The sequence below is a fragment of the Mobula hypostoma genome, chromosome 6 (assembly GCF_963921235.1).
Source record: "Mobula hypostoma chromosome 6, sMobHyp1.1, whole genome shotgun sequence".
Classification (NCBI taxonomy): Eukaryota; Metazoa; Chordata; class Chondrichthyes; order Myliobatiformes; family Myliobatidae; genus Mobula; species Mobula hypostoma.
In genome coordinates, this window is record NC_086102.1 from 27,352,695 (window position 1) to 27,367,898 (window position 15,204).

At 40.4% G+C, this 15,204-nt stretch overlaps 1 protein-coding gene across 1 annotated transcript in view; it reads right to left on the reverse strand.

Moving 5' to 3' along the window:
• Positions 1-15,204, reverse strand: part of LOC134347885 (interleukin-10 receptor subunit beta-like) — a 74,525-nt gene that overhangs the window by 7,007 nt on the left and 52,314 nt on the right. The window contains exons 7-9 of the mRNA XM_063050459.1: positions 10,635-10,782; positions 6,850-7,007; positions 2,976-3,259 (exon numbers count right to left, since the gene is read on the reverse strand). Coding sequence (XP_062906529.1) covers positions 2,976-3,259; positions 6,850-7,007; positions 10,635-10,782 — 590 coding nt within the window. The remainder of the gene's footprint in view (positions 1-2,975; positions 3,260-6,849; positions 7,008-10,634; positions 10,783-15,204) is intronic.

The window sequence follows — 15,204 nt, forward strand, 5'->3', positions numbered from 1 at the left end:
GCTCAATCTTTATTTCTTTATTTTTTTTGCTGCTGTCCATGATGCTTTAGGATCATTAAGCTTTTGGGGAGAAAATTGGAAAGTGGTTAAAAGCAAAGTACTGGAAATACAATGCAGGTCAATATTTCAGAAATGGGAACAAACTTGGAAACCAACTCTTGTAAGCATTAAATATGTGGATGACATGTTGATAGGTTTCAACTTGTCCTATAAAATTATGATTCCTTAGGCTTGTATTTATTATATAACAGATGAAGATAGAGAATGGCTGCTATAAAAATCTCAGGATAAACCTTTGCCCTGATAGAACCCTGTAAACATTGGTAAACTTCATAATCCAGACAAATAGTCCAACAGTAACTTGGTGATCCTTGCAAAAGACTCTCAACACACAACAGAGTCACCCATGCCTTTAATTCACTGGCTTCCACTCGCTTTGAGCATAGTTCATTGGTTTGACCAATTTTGCTTAAGATTTCTACACAATGGTTACAAATCCTATTTTGTATTTTTCCACATGGAGAAAAAGATGGTAAGTAGAAAAAAAAAGAAATAAATGGTCCAATTTTGAATGATACACATAAATCTTAAAATTCATAATTCTGTATTAAACTACTATTTAAACAATGGAAACCAAGAAAATGTTATAGAAATAGTGCCATTATACATTATGCTGTTCCAGCTGGACAGAGTCCAGAGGAGGTTCACGAGGATGATTCTGATATGAAAGGGTTAACACATGAGGAGCATATTGCAGCTCTATGCCTGTACTCACTGGGATTTAGAAGAATGCGGGGGGATCTCATTGAAACCTACCGAATGTTGAAAGGACTAGATAGGGAGGATGTGGAGAGAATGTTTCCTCTGGTGGGGGTATCCAGCACGAGAGGGCACAGCCTTAAAATTGAGGAGCGACCTTTTAGAACAGAGGTAAGGAGGAATTTCTTTAACAGTGAGTAGTGAATTTGTAGAATACTCTGCCACAGACTGCGATGAAGGCCAAGTCCATGGTTATATTTAAGGCGGAAGTTAATAGTTTCCTGATTTGTCAGAGCATCAAAGGATATTGGGAGAAGGCAGGTCTATGGGGCTGAGTAGGATCTGGGATCGGCCATGAAGGAATGGCGGAGCAAACTCAATGGGCTGAATGGCCTAATTCTGATCGTCGGTCTTATGGACATATGTCACTAAGGTAGGATCCCACCCAACATGCCCAATGCACAAGATCCAAGTTTTCTATAACAAAGATTTTATTTTCAATTTCAATGCTAATTTCACATTTATAAAAAAAATGAAAGGCAGGTTTGGTAAAAGATTACATTTTGCACAGCTCACACATCAAACCAAAATTCTTAAAGCTTCATCTGTTTGTAAATATCAATTTAAAATCAATCTATACATCAGATAATCATTGATTTATCAGAAGCACTGAAAACAGTTAACTGTTTTGACCTCCTGCAATAATGACACTTAGTAAGTGGCTGATAACTTTGTCAAAGGTTATTTAATATTTATGGTTGTTTGTTTTATTAACTTGTAAACAAAACATTTAAAATTGCATAAAAACTTTCTATGTTAACTGATACATCTATAAATTGTTAAGCTAGTTTGCACAACAACAAACTGCTAATCTTTACATAGTTTGCCTATAATGTGTAAATCTTTTCATGGTAAACAATAGGGAAATTTGTGCAACCCCTATATTTTATTTATTTATTGACACACAGCACAGAATAGGCTCTTCCAGACCTTTGAGCCACGTTGCCTGGCAATTACTTCATTTAACCCTTGCCCAATCACGGGACTATTTACAATGACCAATTAACCTTCCAACTGGTAGACCTTTGGACTGTAGGAGGAAACTAGAGCACCCCCTGAGGAAACTCACAGGGAGAACGTACAAACTCCTTACAGGCACCGGTGGGAATTGAACCCAGGTCACTGGTACTGTAGAGTGTTGTTCTAACCACTACGTTACCTATAATGCTGCACTAAGTAGTAAAACCACTTGTAGCCCATTTCCTGCTTGAGGTGTTGTTGGACCGGGGTTACTCTGAATTGATATTGCTTCAAAAATTTGTACCAACGAAAATTTAGTAGCTCACAATGAGATCTGTACAACAAGGCCAAGTGCACAAGAAAATACACTTGTTCGGGTGGCCATGACAAAATTGTTGATCATATCCATTACATAACTATGAAATGCAATTGCCATTTCAATTAAGGTTATTTGAACACTGGCAGCATTGATAAAGTCTTATTGTCATGATCTATATCAGAAGACATATCATGGATCCATTTATTGTTAGGAACTCACAGTCGACAGTGTCAAGGTTCATGAATATGCTCCTTAAGCCTATATCAGAACAGAGAGACCATACAGACTCTTGTGGTTGAGTAACACCTCCTTAAAGTCAATTAAAATGCATCAAAACTTGAATAATTTTCTTCTTGTTATACAGAACTGCATTGCACAGAATCATAGGCTTTTACCGTTCACATTTCCATTGTTACATTCAAAAATCCATTGAAACAGGATAGCTTACCACCTAAGCAGAGGCATGCTTTTGCAATATTTCCTATTTGAAAAGAACCTCTTTTGACAGAACTGTCAAGTTTTTTTTCTCAGCAGCAAAAAATATGTCTTAAAGCCAAATATTTTCATACTCCAATTACTATACGTCTTACGGTCTTATATTCTAATTATGCTTAGATGGAAAATGTATCGGGTGGCTTGGCTATCTACCTCCTTCAGTAGTCCAACTAATCAAAATGTTAGCAGTCTGAAGGTATTTATGTTAAGTCATAAATGACATTTGTTGTGCAGCAAAAGTATTGTAGAATTCAACAGTTCCATTTCCTTTAATGCAACTTTACCCATTTAGTACACCACAAAGTCAATATCTGAAAGCAAAAGGAATGCTCATGGTAATCCATGAAACATTTGTTATTCCTATGTTTTAGATGCATCATCTATGTTCTGTGGATTTTTAGAGGAAGAATCTTGTGTACTATTTGAATAATGTCCAGAATCTACACTTGATTGACTGCTTTCCATGTCCTCGTCTTCGCTAGGAAATTTCGAGACAGACTTGATTGTCTCTTGGTGCATTTTCTTCTCACCGGCTTTAGCTGAATTTAGTAACACTGGTGAAGTTTCTGATTGTGACACAATAGAGAGTTTATCCCAGTGATCCTCCTGGAGGTCATCTTTAAGCACCACTGGAAATATAGGCTGTTGGGATGATTCGGTCAAATACTGAAAAAAAAAAGCATTTATTTAGTTATTTTATAGTATAAATATTATTTTTATGTTTGATTTTTCAAATTAATTTCCTGCCTGACAATTTTATTTGCAGGTAAAGGCCACCAACCTAGACAATACACCCCTAATTTTGAGTTTTAACATATCCCTACAGCACTTCACCAAGTAAAAGGCTCAGAGTAGATTCCCAAGTTATATTCCATTGCTGGCAAGCAAAAAAATGTTTGGATATTAAGGATATCAGGGGATAAGGGGTTAATTGGTTGGTTGCACAGGCTCAAAGGGCCAGAAGGGCCTTTTACCATGATGTATCTCTAAATAAATAAATACAGGAAATAAATACTGGGGTAAAATACTAGCCATGATTTTATTCAATAATTGAGAGAGCATTAGGATCTAATGCTTACTCCCTCTTCTGTATATAATTTCCCATTTATTCCACCCAGTTCCTGCCTCCAAGGAATGGCATATAACTAATAAAAATCTTGTATTTTCTCTGCTCTCTGTAATTTTCTAGCTCCTAAAATATAGTTTTATCCATATCAAATACCTCAGGACTTACTTTTACATAAATTAAAACATATTGAGGTAGATAAGTCCATAACACAGATAAAACAGATGGAACCCTGATCAAGTGTAGCCTAGTTCTTGTGGGAAGCTAGGGTAGAAATTGCAGGGTTCCTTGCAGAGATATTTGTATTATTGATAGCCACAGGCAAGATGCCAGAAGACTGGAGGGTGAATAGTGTGGGCCTTTATTTATGAAAAGCCTGAGAACTACAAAGTGAAAAGCCTGACATTAGTGTTAGGTAAGTTATTGAAGGGGATTTAGAGAGAGAGGATCTACATGTATTTGGGAAGACAAAGGCAGATTAGGGATAGTCAGTCCCTGTGTAATGGGGAGCTGTCTCATGAGTTTGATTAAATTTTTGAAGAGGTGACCAAGAAGGTAGATGAAAGGAGTGTGGTAGACATCTACATGGACCTTAACAAAGCCTTTGACAAGATACCTCATGGCAGCCTAGACCAGAAACTTAGATCACACAGGACCCAGGGCAAGTGAGCCAAATGGATACAAAACTGGCTTCAAAGCAGAGGATTTGCTGGAGGGTTATCTTTTAGGCTGAAGGCCCACGACCAGTGGTGTACCACAGGGATTCCTGCTTGGTCCACTGTTGTTCATCATTTATGTCGACAATTTAGATGGGAATGTGAGTGCTATAGTTAGTAACTTTGCGGATAATACTAAATTTGGTGGTATGATGGACAATGTAGAAGGTTATTTAAGATTATAATCAAATCTTGATCAATTGGGCCAGGGAAGTGAGGAATGGTGAGTGGTAGAACATGAAAAGCTCGGGATGGAGCGATACAAGTAGACAGCAAAGTGAAGAAGGATTTTGGCATGTTTGCCCTTCATCAACAAGAATTTTGAGTACAGGAGTTGGGGTAAGATCATAAAACATCACATTATAGCTCTACAAAACACTGGTAAGGCCACATTTGGAGTAAGGCGTTCACTTCTGGTTGGCCAGCTAACGGAAGGATCTCACGAAAAAGATTTAAGGATATTACTGGAATTGGAAGATATGGGTTATAAAGTGACAATGGACAGGCCGGGAGTTATTTTTCCCCTGGACCTAAGAGGCTGCAAGGAGTCTTTAAGAGGGATATAAGTAAGAAGAATGGCCAAAATCTTTCCCCAAGTAGAGTCCAAAACTTACAGGAAATAGGTTTAAAATGAGAGGGAAAAGATTTAGAAGGGGACCAGACAGGCAACCTTTTTAAATCTGTGTCTGGATTGTAATACAGAGGAAACAGTAGAGGGAGGTACAATTTGACACTTAAAAGGCCTTTGGATGGGCATGTGAACAGAAAAGGTTAAACAATTAAAGATTAGCTTTATTTGTCACACATACATTAACATATCAAAACCTACAGTGAAATGTGGCATTTGCATCAAATCAAAACAGCAAGGATTGAGCTGGGCAGCCAGTAAGTGTTGCAATGCTTGCAGTGCCAACATAGTATAGCCAGAATTTACTAATCCACTAACCCTAATTGTATGTCTTCAGAATGTGGAAAGAGGTGCGAGCACCTGGAGGAAACCCACGTGGTCTCGGAGAGAACATACAAACTCCTTACAGGCAGTGCGGGAAATGAATCCCAAATGGTGATTGCTGTAAAGCGATGTGCTAACCACTACATTACTATGCCTCCTATAGTTTGGCGTGATATGGACCAAACGGAGACAAATAGGACTGGCTCAGAAGGCAACTTGGTCAACAGTGACGAAATGGGCCCAGGGGCCTGTTCCTGTGCTGTATAGCTCTATGACTTTCTGAGTTCTGGTGCTTTTCCTGCCTCAATGGAGCACAATCTTGTTTTTAAACATCCGCAGAGAAACTAGTGGCACCAAACCGATTAGTCCTTCATTTTCTTCTCACATATGAACCCGGCTACTATTTATGCAAGTCCCCCTAAAACTGCTTTCACTATCAGGCCCTTCAGCCCATCTAGTCTGTGTTGAGCTATTTTTCTTCCTATTCCCATCGACCTGTATCTGGACCACTGCCCTCCATACCCTTCCATCCAGGTACTTATCAAACTTCTCCTATATGTTGAAATTGAACCCACATCCATAACTTCCACTGGCAGCTAGTTCTACACTCTCACCACCCTCTCTAAGTGAAGAAGCTCCCCCCCAGTGTTTTCCTTAAACATTTCACCCTTCACCTTAACCCATGAGTTTTTGTTTTAGTCTCACCTGACCTCAGTGGAATAAGCCTGCTTGCATTTATCCTATCCATACCACTCATAATTGTATATATCCCCTTATTCAAATAGCCCCTTATTCTCCTACACTCCAAGGACTGAAGTCCTAATCTATTCAACCTTTCCCTATAATTCAGGTCCTCAAATTTGGCAACATCCTTGTAAATTTTCTCTGCACTCTTTCAATCTTATTGATAACTTTCCTGTAGGTAGATGAACGCAACTGCTGCAACTTTTTAATAGAGCTTCGTTTTTAGCAAACAGCGAAATACTAATAAATATTTGTTGCAAATGTAGCAAATACTAATAAATATATGTTTCCAGTTGATCATATTCAGCATCGGAATCAGGCATATGTCATGAAATTTGTTAATTTAGTGGCGGCAGTACAATGCAATACAAGATAATATAGGAAAAAGATAAGTAAATCAAATACAATAATTCAACATATATGTATACTGAATATTTAAATTAAAACTAATTAAAAATCAAGGCAGTATTAGAACTGATACCTATGGTTTATTTTATTTTTCTCCTTTTGATAGATATTCCTGTGGTATAACAGCATCTCTACTCAAGCTGGCAGACATTTAAATGTGCAGGATTACTTCATGGTTGATCCAGAATTTAATGTTGTCTTGTTGAACATGCCTGACAACAGCTCTGTAACTTGACTTGGAGTAAGATTTAAAGACATAAATTTCCTTGTAAGTAATCCTGCATCTTTAAATATAAAACTGTACGTTTGGCTGATCAACCAGCCAAATTGAAGACCTTCTGGCTGAACAGGAATAAAAGGTGAATCATACCTCTCTTATATGCACCGGGAGGCTGTAGGATGGGTACATTAGGTGCTTGACCGTTCTGCGTACATAGATCACAAACAGAAAACATCCCAGTGTTATCAGCAAAACAGTAAACAACGCGATGAATAGGACCTGGGCTGCTTCAATTGCTCTTCTCTTAGCTATATGTAAAAAAAGCACCATCGTTAATGGAGGTGTTGAGATGCAACCCAAGACATCAGTCCTTTACAACACACTGCACCAGGACTGGTAACAGAACTTACAACTTGTAGAGTCCTAAGCACAGGGATAAATCAAAGTTAGTATTTGCTCAGAGTTATTCCATCATTGGTATCAATCTGATGTTATCTGAAATTCACCTCTAATGGAGGAGGGGGAGGGGGAGGGAGGAGGAGGGGGAGGGGGAGGGGGAGGGGGAGAGGGAGAGGGGGGAGGGGGAGGGGAGGGGGGAGGGGGAGGGGAGGGGGGAGGTGGGAGGGGGAGGGGGAGGTGGAGGTGGAGGTGGAAGAGGAAGAGGAAGAGGAAGAGGAAGAGGAAGAGGAAGAAGAAAGCCCTTAACTCTGAGTGGAGTCATCGGAACTTTTTTAGCAGGCCAAGTTGCTAACTCAACACTCAACCCAGCACGGATGGAAAGTGTGCAAGGGAGCTGGCTGGATTCAAACTCGGGAGCCTTCGCTCCGAAGTCCGGCGCTGATGCCACTACGCCACCAGCCGGCTACCTCTAACTGAGCACATAACTAATTCACAATTACCCGGCATGGTAGAGGTGTTGGGAGCAGAACAAGCACACACACGGCTGAAAGTCAGCTCATCAAGCATTCACTTTAGTTATATCTGCAATATGAAATAAAAAGCAACGCGGCGACTGTGACATCGTAACAGCAACTGTTAGTCTCCCCTTTCACTGTGAAATGGGTGATATCTCCTTGTGGGGGAGAGGGGAGAGAGGGGGAGAGAGGGGAGAGAGAGGGGGAGAGAGGGGGAGAGAGGGGGAGAGAGGGGGAGAGAGGGGGAGAGAGGGGGGAGAGGGGGGAGGGGAGAGGGGGGGGGGGAGGGGGGAGAGGGGAGAGGGGGAGAGGGGGAGAGGGGGAGGGGGGGGGGGGGGGGGGGGGGGGGGGAGAGGGAGGGAGAGGGAGGGAGAGGGGGGAGAGAGAGGCGGGAGGGGGAGAGAGGGGGAGAGGGGGAGAGAGGGGGAGAGGGGGGAGAGAGAGGAGAGAGGGGGAGGGGGAGAGAGAGGCAGGAGGGGAGAGGGGGGAGAGAGAGGCGGGAGGGGAGAGGGGGAGGGAGAGGGAGAGAGAGGGGGAGGGAGAGAGAGGGAGGGAGAGAGACACTGTGGCATGTTTGAACTGTTGGGTAAACAGTAGATTCTGTTGACTGCAGATCATGGTCTCTCTTTGGGGGCTTTTGCTGTTGCTTGGTGGGTGGTGGGTGAAATGGGTGAGGAGGGGAAGAGGGGAGGCTGATGCTTTGCTGCTGCTTGCATGGGGAGGGGGAAAAGAGGGGGCATTGGGGTTCTAATGTTTTCCTGTCGTTCATTCTTTTGCGATTTTTGTGGATGTCTGCAAGGACTAAGTATTTCAAGTTGTATACTGCATTCATTCTATGATAATAAATGGAACATTGAACCATTGAACATTGTCACTTGTTTTCTGAATATTTAGCCAAGTAACACAATGAAAACATCAGGATCAGAAATATGTCAGAAAAAATATTAAGGGTGAGTAGTAAATCACAAAAGTTTCTCATTACTTTGCTGCATCAGCAAAATAATTGCACTATTTTCAATGGAACCCTTCACCAGAGGTTCAGTTCAGTAGTAATTTGATCCCATGTACAGCATATCTTCACAAGTAAGGAATAAAAATGAGAGTTCAGTCTTTGTGCCGGAGTGCATTTCCATCAGAGGAATCTAAGGTAAGTCCACCTGGTTGAGGAATGGCCAAGGCATGAGAAATCCAAAAGAGAGGTTTAGATCTTTAAATGCGTGATTTACTGTTGTACTGATTTGCAGAGTTTGCGAGGGCAAGGAAAACTATTTTAATCATGAACATGCTATTAAGGAGCCCGGTGTGCAATGGAGTCATCAAACCAACATCCGCCAGGCACAATTTAATTAATCACTTTCACAATTATTTTTACACACACAATCTTCAAATCTATAATGATATTCATCTAATATTATTGTAGAAGCAGAAGAGTAAATGACCCTGGTTGTACCCAACTATTGTAACTTTTTACATTTCTAGGATCATTCTTTTCTCGCATTTTCTTTCATTGATTATATTATGGTTATTATTTTATTATCAATTTATTGAGTATGCCCACAAGAAAATGATTCTCAGGGTTGTATGTGGTGACATATATGTACTTAGATAATAAATTTACTTTGTATTTTGAACTTGATCAAATATGTGGTTAATCAACAGAATTCAAATCAGTTATAGACCAGTTGGATATGGCAGATAGAATTTGCCAATTTGGCTAGCTCACAGGGACATTGGGAAGTCAAATAAAAGAGGAAGGAATACAGTAAATGGTGTGGCCCTTAGGAGCGGTAATGTTCATAGTTCTTATACAAGTCCACAGCTCCCTGAAACTGGCAACACAAGCAGATAAAGCGATAAACGAGGCGATTGGCATTGCTTGCCTTCATCGGTCAGGGTGTTGAATATTCAGTTTCAGACTTATCACGTACACTGAAACATACAGTGAAACATGTCATCTGCGTTAATAACCAACACACCCAAGGATGTATTAGGGGCAGCCTGCAAGTGTCACTGCACGTTCCGGTACCAATATAGCATGTCCGTAATGTTCAATGCAACAACACACAACATAAGCAGCAACAGTAACAACAGAAAAAAATAAGACAAGAGCAACAGAAGCCTACTTTCTACCCCTCACACACAGATTTCCAACCCCAGGGCAGGCCACCTCAGGACCTCTAGTCCCACACTCTCAAAACTGGGCCCCTTGGGAATAAAGTTCAAAACTCTGAGTAAATTTATTATCAAAGTACATACTATCCTGAGATTCATTTTCTTGTGGGCATTCACAGTAAGTACAATGAAACACAATAGAATCAATTAAAAGCTACACACAACAAAGAGAATAAATATCGAGAATAAATGTTGGGAAGTCATGTTGCTGCTGCATAAAACTTTATAAGAGTTATCTGAGAATGAATTGTTTTAAGATAAGGGCACAAGAAAAACTCTGCAGCTCCCCTTTAAAATAGCACCATAGGACCCTTTAATTTCACCTGAAAGGCTTCATACATCTCTAACAATGTGATAATTTAGTCATGGCTTCTCCCCTGAGCAAGGCATCTGTTTTATGAGGGAAAACAAGACACAATCCAGTCTTTTCAATATTGTAAAAAACCTTCGAGCAGGGGTTCTCAGCCTCTGTTATGTCGTGGACCAACACCATTAAGCAAGGGATCCGTGGACCCCAGATTGGGAACCCCTTCTTTAGAGGAATGTCAATTTTTATTCACAGAGCAAATGTTTATAGAAAGCTAAATTTGTAACACAGCTTCAAGTGAGGCCAATAGGAGGATTAAAAGTCAAGAGAAGCGCTGCCAGAGCATGGAAAAATTCCATAAAATTATGATTAGCCTATTCATATCACTTCATAGAATCTGACATTCCTTTTCACAATGGAGTGAAATGACACTGGCAGCAGGAATATAATTGTGCCCTCAGCTCTCTATTAGAACATAATAAATAATTATTATAAATTTACTAATTCATATTTTATGATTTACGTGCCTGCAGAAGTCTCACCGTTAGCACTGACAGAAGAACAAGTCACAGCACTGGACAAGCCTTGCTTTGAAAGATTAGGTACAAAGGCCTGCACTTCTAGGCAGTACGTAGTCCACGCCTGAAGATCTTGCAGCAAAACTGATGAAACGGTTGTCACATTACGTACCTGAAATAAAGTATGAGCATGATTATTGGTTGGCTTTCCTTAAGTTTCTCAGTAATGTTAAGACTCAATGGTACAATTCGTATAAAAGAAAGACACTAATACTATCGGTGTAAAATCAGTTCGAAGTTTACTGAGTGACAAAGGGTAAGTATTATACTTATCTAGATGTGCGCAGTTAGGGTCCCATTAGATCAGCACATCTATCCCACTGCAGCCCAGCCCGGTGATGAAGCCCGAACAAGCTCCCCCCTCCACTCCTTGCTCAGGGGGATTCCAACCCACTGGCGAAGGGGCGCGGTACAAAGTCACCTACATAGCAGGCTGTTCACAGACTGTGTCCTTGGTCAGTGTGCCACTCGCAGTTAGCCCTAGCCACAAACACGTCAAACTATTTACAACCTATGTTCTCTTCCTACAAGTAATCGAAAAATAATATCTAGACTGGTTCAAAGGACAAAATCAAAACTTGCACACATTATTTCCTGAGACAGAATGCGAGATTGATAAAGCCCTTAAAAACGCTTTTCTTATTGCTCCTAGCCTGGCTCTTTTGTAGAACTGTTGCTTTTGTCTATTCACAGCATTGTAAACTTTTTCCCGTCATGCATTTCCTTGTAGAAAGTTAGTACTGAATCTGAAATCATCCTTTCACACCGTGGGTTTGAGATCACCTTTAGGGCTCATTCATTTACTCATCATTTTGAATCGAAGTGAAATGATGATCTATCTTTGAGGCATCAAGCACAAAGATTTGATTGTCAATCAAGTCAAATCAATTTTATTGTCACGTGCACAAGTACAGTAAGGTATAGGTGCAAATGAAAAACGTGCTCGCAGTAGCAGCATTGGATGTAGGTTAGGACAACGCAGAACATAAATAACTAAATTATACCAGACAATGAAGAGAAAAAGGGCATTAATACAAAAAAAAAACACAATCAGAGCGAGGTTCATAGTAGATCAAGAGGTGGGCCATAGTCTTTCATTGCTTAGGTAGGGTTAAGGTTATGCAGGTTAATTCAAGGACCTGATGATTGTCGGAAAGTAGGTCTTTAAATCAGAGAATTACTACTAACCATAAGAAGAGGGGGCACAATTTTAAGGTAATTGGAGGAAAGAATAAGGGGGATGTCAGAGATTGTTTTTTTCACACAGAGAGGGGCGCATTCATGAAATACATTGCTAGGGGTGGTGGTAGAAGCAGCTACTTTGGAGACATTTAAGGGACACTGGGGTAGGAACATGAATGAAAGGAAATGGAGGGCTATGTGGGAAAGAAGCGTTAGATTGATCTTAGTGTAGGTTAAAAGGTTGGCACAACATCGCAGGCCAGAGGGCCTGTACACTGTTGTACTGTTCTATAATCCATAATGTTCCAAGCAAATTGTATCAGTGAGTCCTTAAACCAAAATCATCACTGACAGTATCATCTAAAATATTGAAAATTTAGAATTCAAAATAAAGTTTAAGGAATCCAAAAATGTTGTCGAAGTTGTTCATGGTAAAGCTGACAAAGACCTGGAGATTTGGGAATATCCAGTATTTAAAAAGCTCTTTTGTCACACAGTGCCAATAAAATTTTTAGCAAAATGCATATACCTTCAAAGAGAAGATAGGAGCTTGCACTGGGAAAATAACAGAGACTTTCAAGCCTGCTCTGACCATTCTAAAAGATCCCAGCTGATGTAGCTCAATATCACTTTCTCACTTTCCCCCCAAATAAAACAATATCAAGCTTCATCAAACTCTATATCTGGCTTCCACAGTTCTCTGTTGTCAAGAAATCCACAGATTTATTGTCCTCATGTCAATGACTAGCTCCTAATCTTACTCCATGGCTGTCAGTTCAAGCCAAAGGAAACAAATTATCCACCCTGTGATGTCCTGGTGGGATCACTCACATTCCGCTTATCTTCAGAAAATGTAGCCTTACTTGTACTAATTGTTCCTCATAAGGCATCTCAAGAAAGAATCAAATAAACACCTTTCATGTCCAGTAATAACAATCCTCTGATGAGAAGGTCAAAATTGGACATTGTATGAGGTCTGGACACACCAGGGACCTGTACAGTGCACCACAATTTGATGAGTCTTACTCCAACCCCTTATAATGAGGATCAGCATTCTTTAAAGATGAAAGCTTTAAAAGGGACTAAAGGGCAACTTCTTCATGCACATATCTGGAAAGAGCTGACAGTGGGAGTGACTGAGGCAGGTACAACAACAGCATTAAAAAGACATTTCGGTAGTTACATGGGTGAGACCTTTTTTATGCCATGGACCACTACCATTACGCAAGGGCCCTGTGGACTCCAGGTTGGCAACCCCTGGTCTAGAGGGATCTGGCCAAATGCAGGCAAATTGGAACAGCTTGGTGGGCACCACAGGCGAGTTGGGCTTAACTCGTATTATTGCTGCTTGGCATTATTGCCACAGTTGGCATAGATGAGCAGGGCCAAAATATTACTCCTTGGTATTATTGCCATCGTCAGTTGGGCCGTAGTGTACGTTGTATTCCTCCGGGATTCTATCTGCCATTTCAACTGTTTGTCCTGCTTGGCTGGTAACTTTACGATTCTTGTACCAGGACAATCACAGGCATCTGTACACCAACGTTTATTGGTCGCTTGATTTTTAGGAGATTTGTTTTTTTAAAAATTCAAAATGGATTTTTTTTTAAATTTCCCCAAATTATATTCCACCCATCATCTTCCTAATCACTTTATACATCTCCCACATGGCTCATTTTCACACCTAGCTTTGGATCACCAACAGATGTGGATTCCTCGCCACTGAGTCCCTCAAGTAAATCATCAGAAAACATGGTAAATGACTGAGGCTTAAACAAGGACCCTTTTGGCAATCCACACTTTCAATACATTTATTTCTGCTCTCCGAGTTCTGTCATTTAACCAATACTTTGATTTTGCTGTTTCCAATGCTGTGAATGTCTTGCACCTGCTTTTCCATTAAATGCATTTTCAAAATGTGCCAAGTTGTACCCCCTATCTACATTCTCAAAATTTTTGCTTTAACAAAGCAATGATTGTGAGTTTGTGTCTTAACACCATATCTATAAACAGTTCTGCATCACTTTATCCACTTTGGTTGGATTACTTTATTCATCTTTCAATCCATAGGAACCATTTCAGCATCTAGGGAGCTCTTTCTAAATTGGTACCATACTTCCCACATTAAACCTGTCCCTACACCTAAATAAAATCTGTATGGTGTGACGGGGTCCTGAATTACCCCTATGAACTGTGTTTTGAGAGAGAGAGAGAGAGAGACAGCGCACGAGAGAGAGAGATTTAACACCAACATATTATTTTGAAAAGAGAGAGAGAGAGAGAAAGAAAGAGAGAGAGAGAGAGAGACGAAGACCAACTTTTGGGATTTCTGCTGAGTTGGAGAGAGAGAGCACCGAGCAGCGGTGTTATTTGATGGACAATCGAGGTTATGGTTTCTCTGGAGGTTGTTTATACTTTCCAAGGTGATTGCCTGCTTGCACATTCTTACACAGACAAAGAAAGGAGGAGTTATTTGAATGACAGTTGGTACTCAGCACGGTGAGTTAAATAGGAGGTCAGATGATAGACCTGCGGCACGTGTTTTTGGACACTGAATGAGCTTTGTTGTGTCCACAGAAAAAGTGGGTTTTTGGAGGATCGATCAGTAGCTCTTGCAGTGAGAAAAGGGAGTGACCGGTGGGGAGTTGTCCATCTGTCCAACCCTCGCCTGGGTTGATAATTCCACCACAGAAGAATGGTCCCCTTTGTTGTGGTCACAGTCGGAGACTTTTAAAGGACTTCGGAGGACAACGGGAAGATCAACGGTGTCAGCTCATCTGAAGACTCAAATCTCTCCCTCTCTCTCTCTCCCCATCACTACTCAACTCAACTCCACAAACTGAACTGAACTTTACTCATTGTCGTAAGACTATCTATTTACCCCTAGACTTGAAGAAACTTGGTTTTCATATATATATTCCACACTTACTTATATATAATCATTGCTAACCTGTTTGATTTCTCTACATTTATATTACTGTATTGCGTAGTTACTAATAAATAATATTAGTTAATAGCGATACTGGACTCCAAAGTGTTTTCCATTTCTGCTGGTTCTTTAACTCGTCACGGGGTACGTGACAATGGAATGTAAATCATCAAAGGCCTTACGGAATCCAGAATTAGATTTATTATAACTAACTTATGACAGGAAAATTTGTTGCTTTGCAGCAGCAATACAAAGACATTAAAAAATCTATAAACTACAAAAATAAATAAATAGTGAGGTAGTGTTCGTGGGTCCATGGATGGTTCAGAAATTGATAGCAAAGGGAGAAGAAGCTGTTTCTAAAATAATGTGTTTTAAACAAGGACAATTACGACAGCTTTATGGATCCAATCAACATTGAAA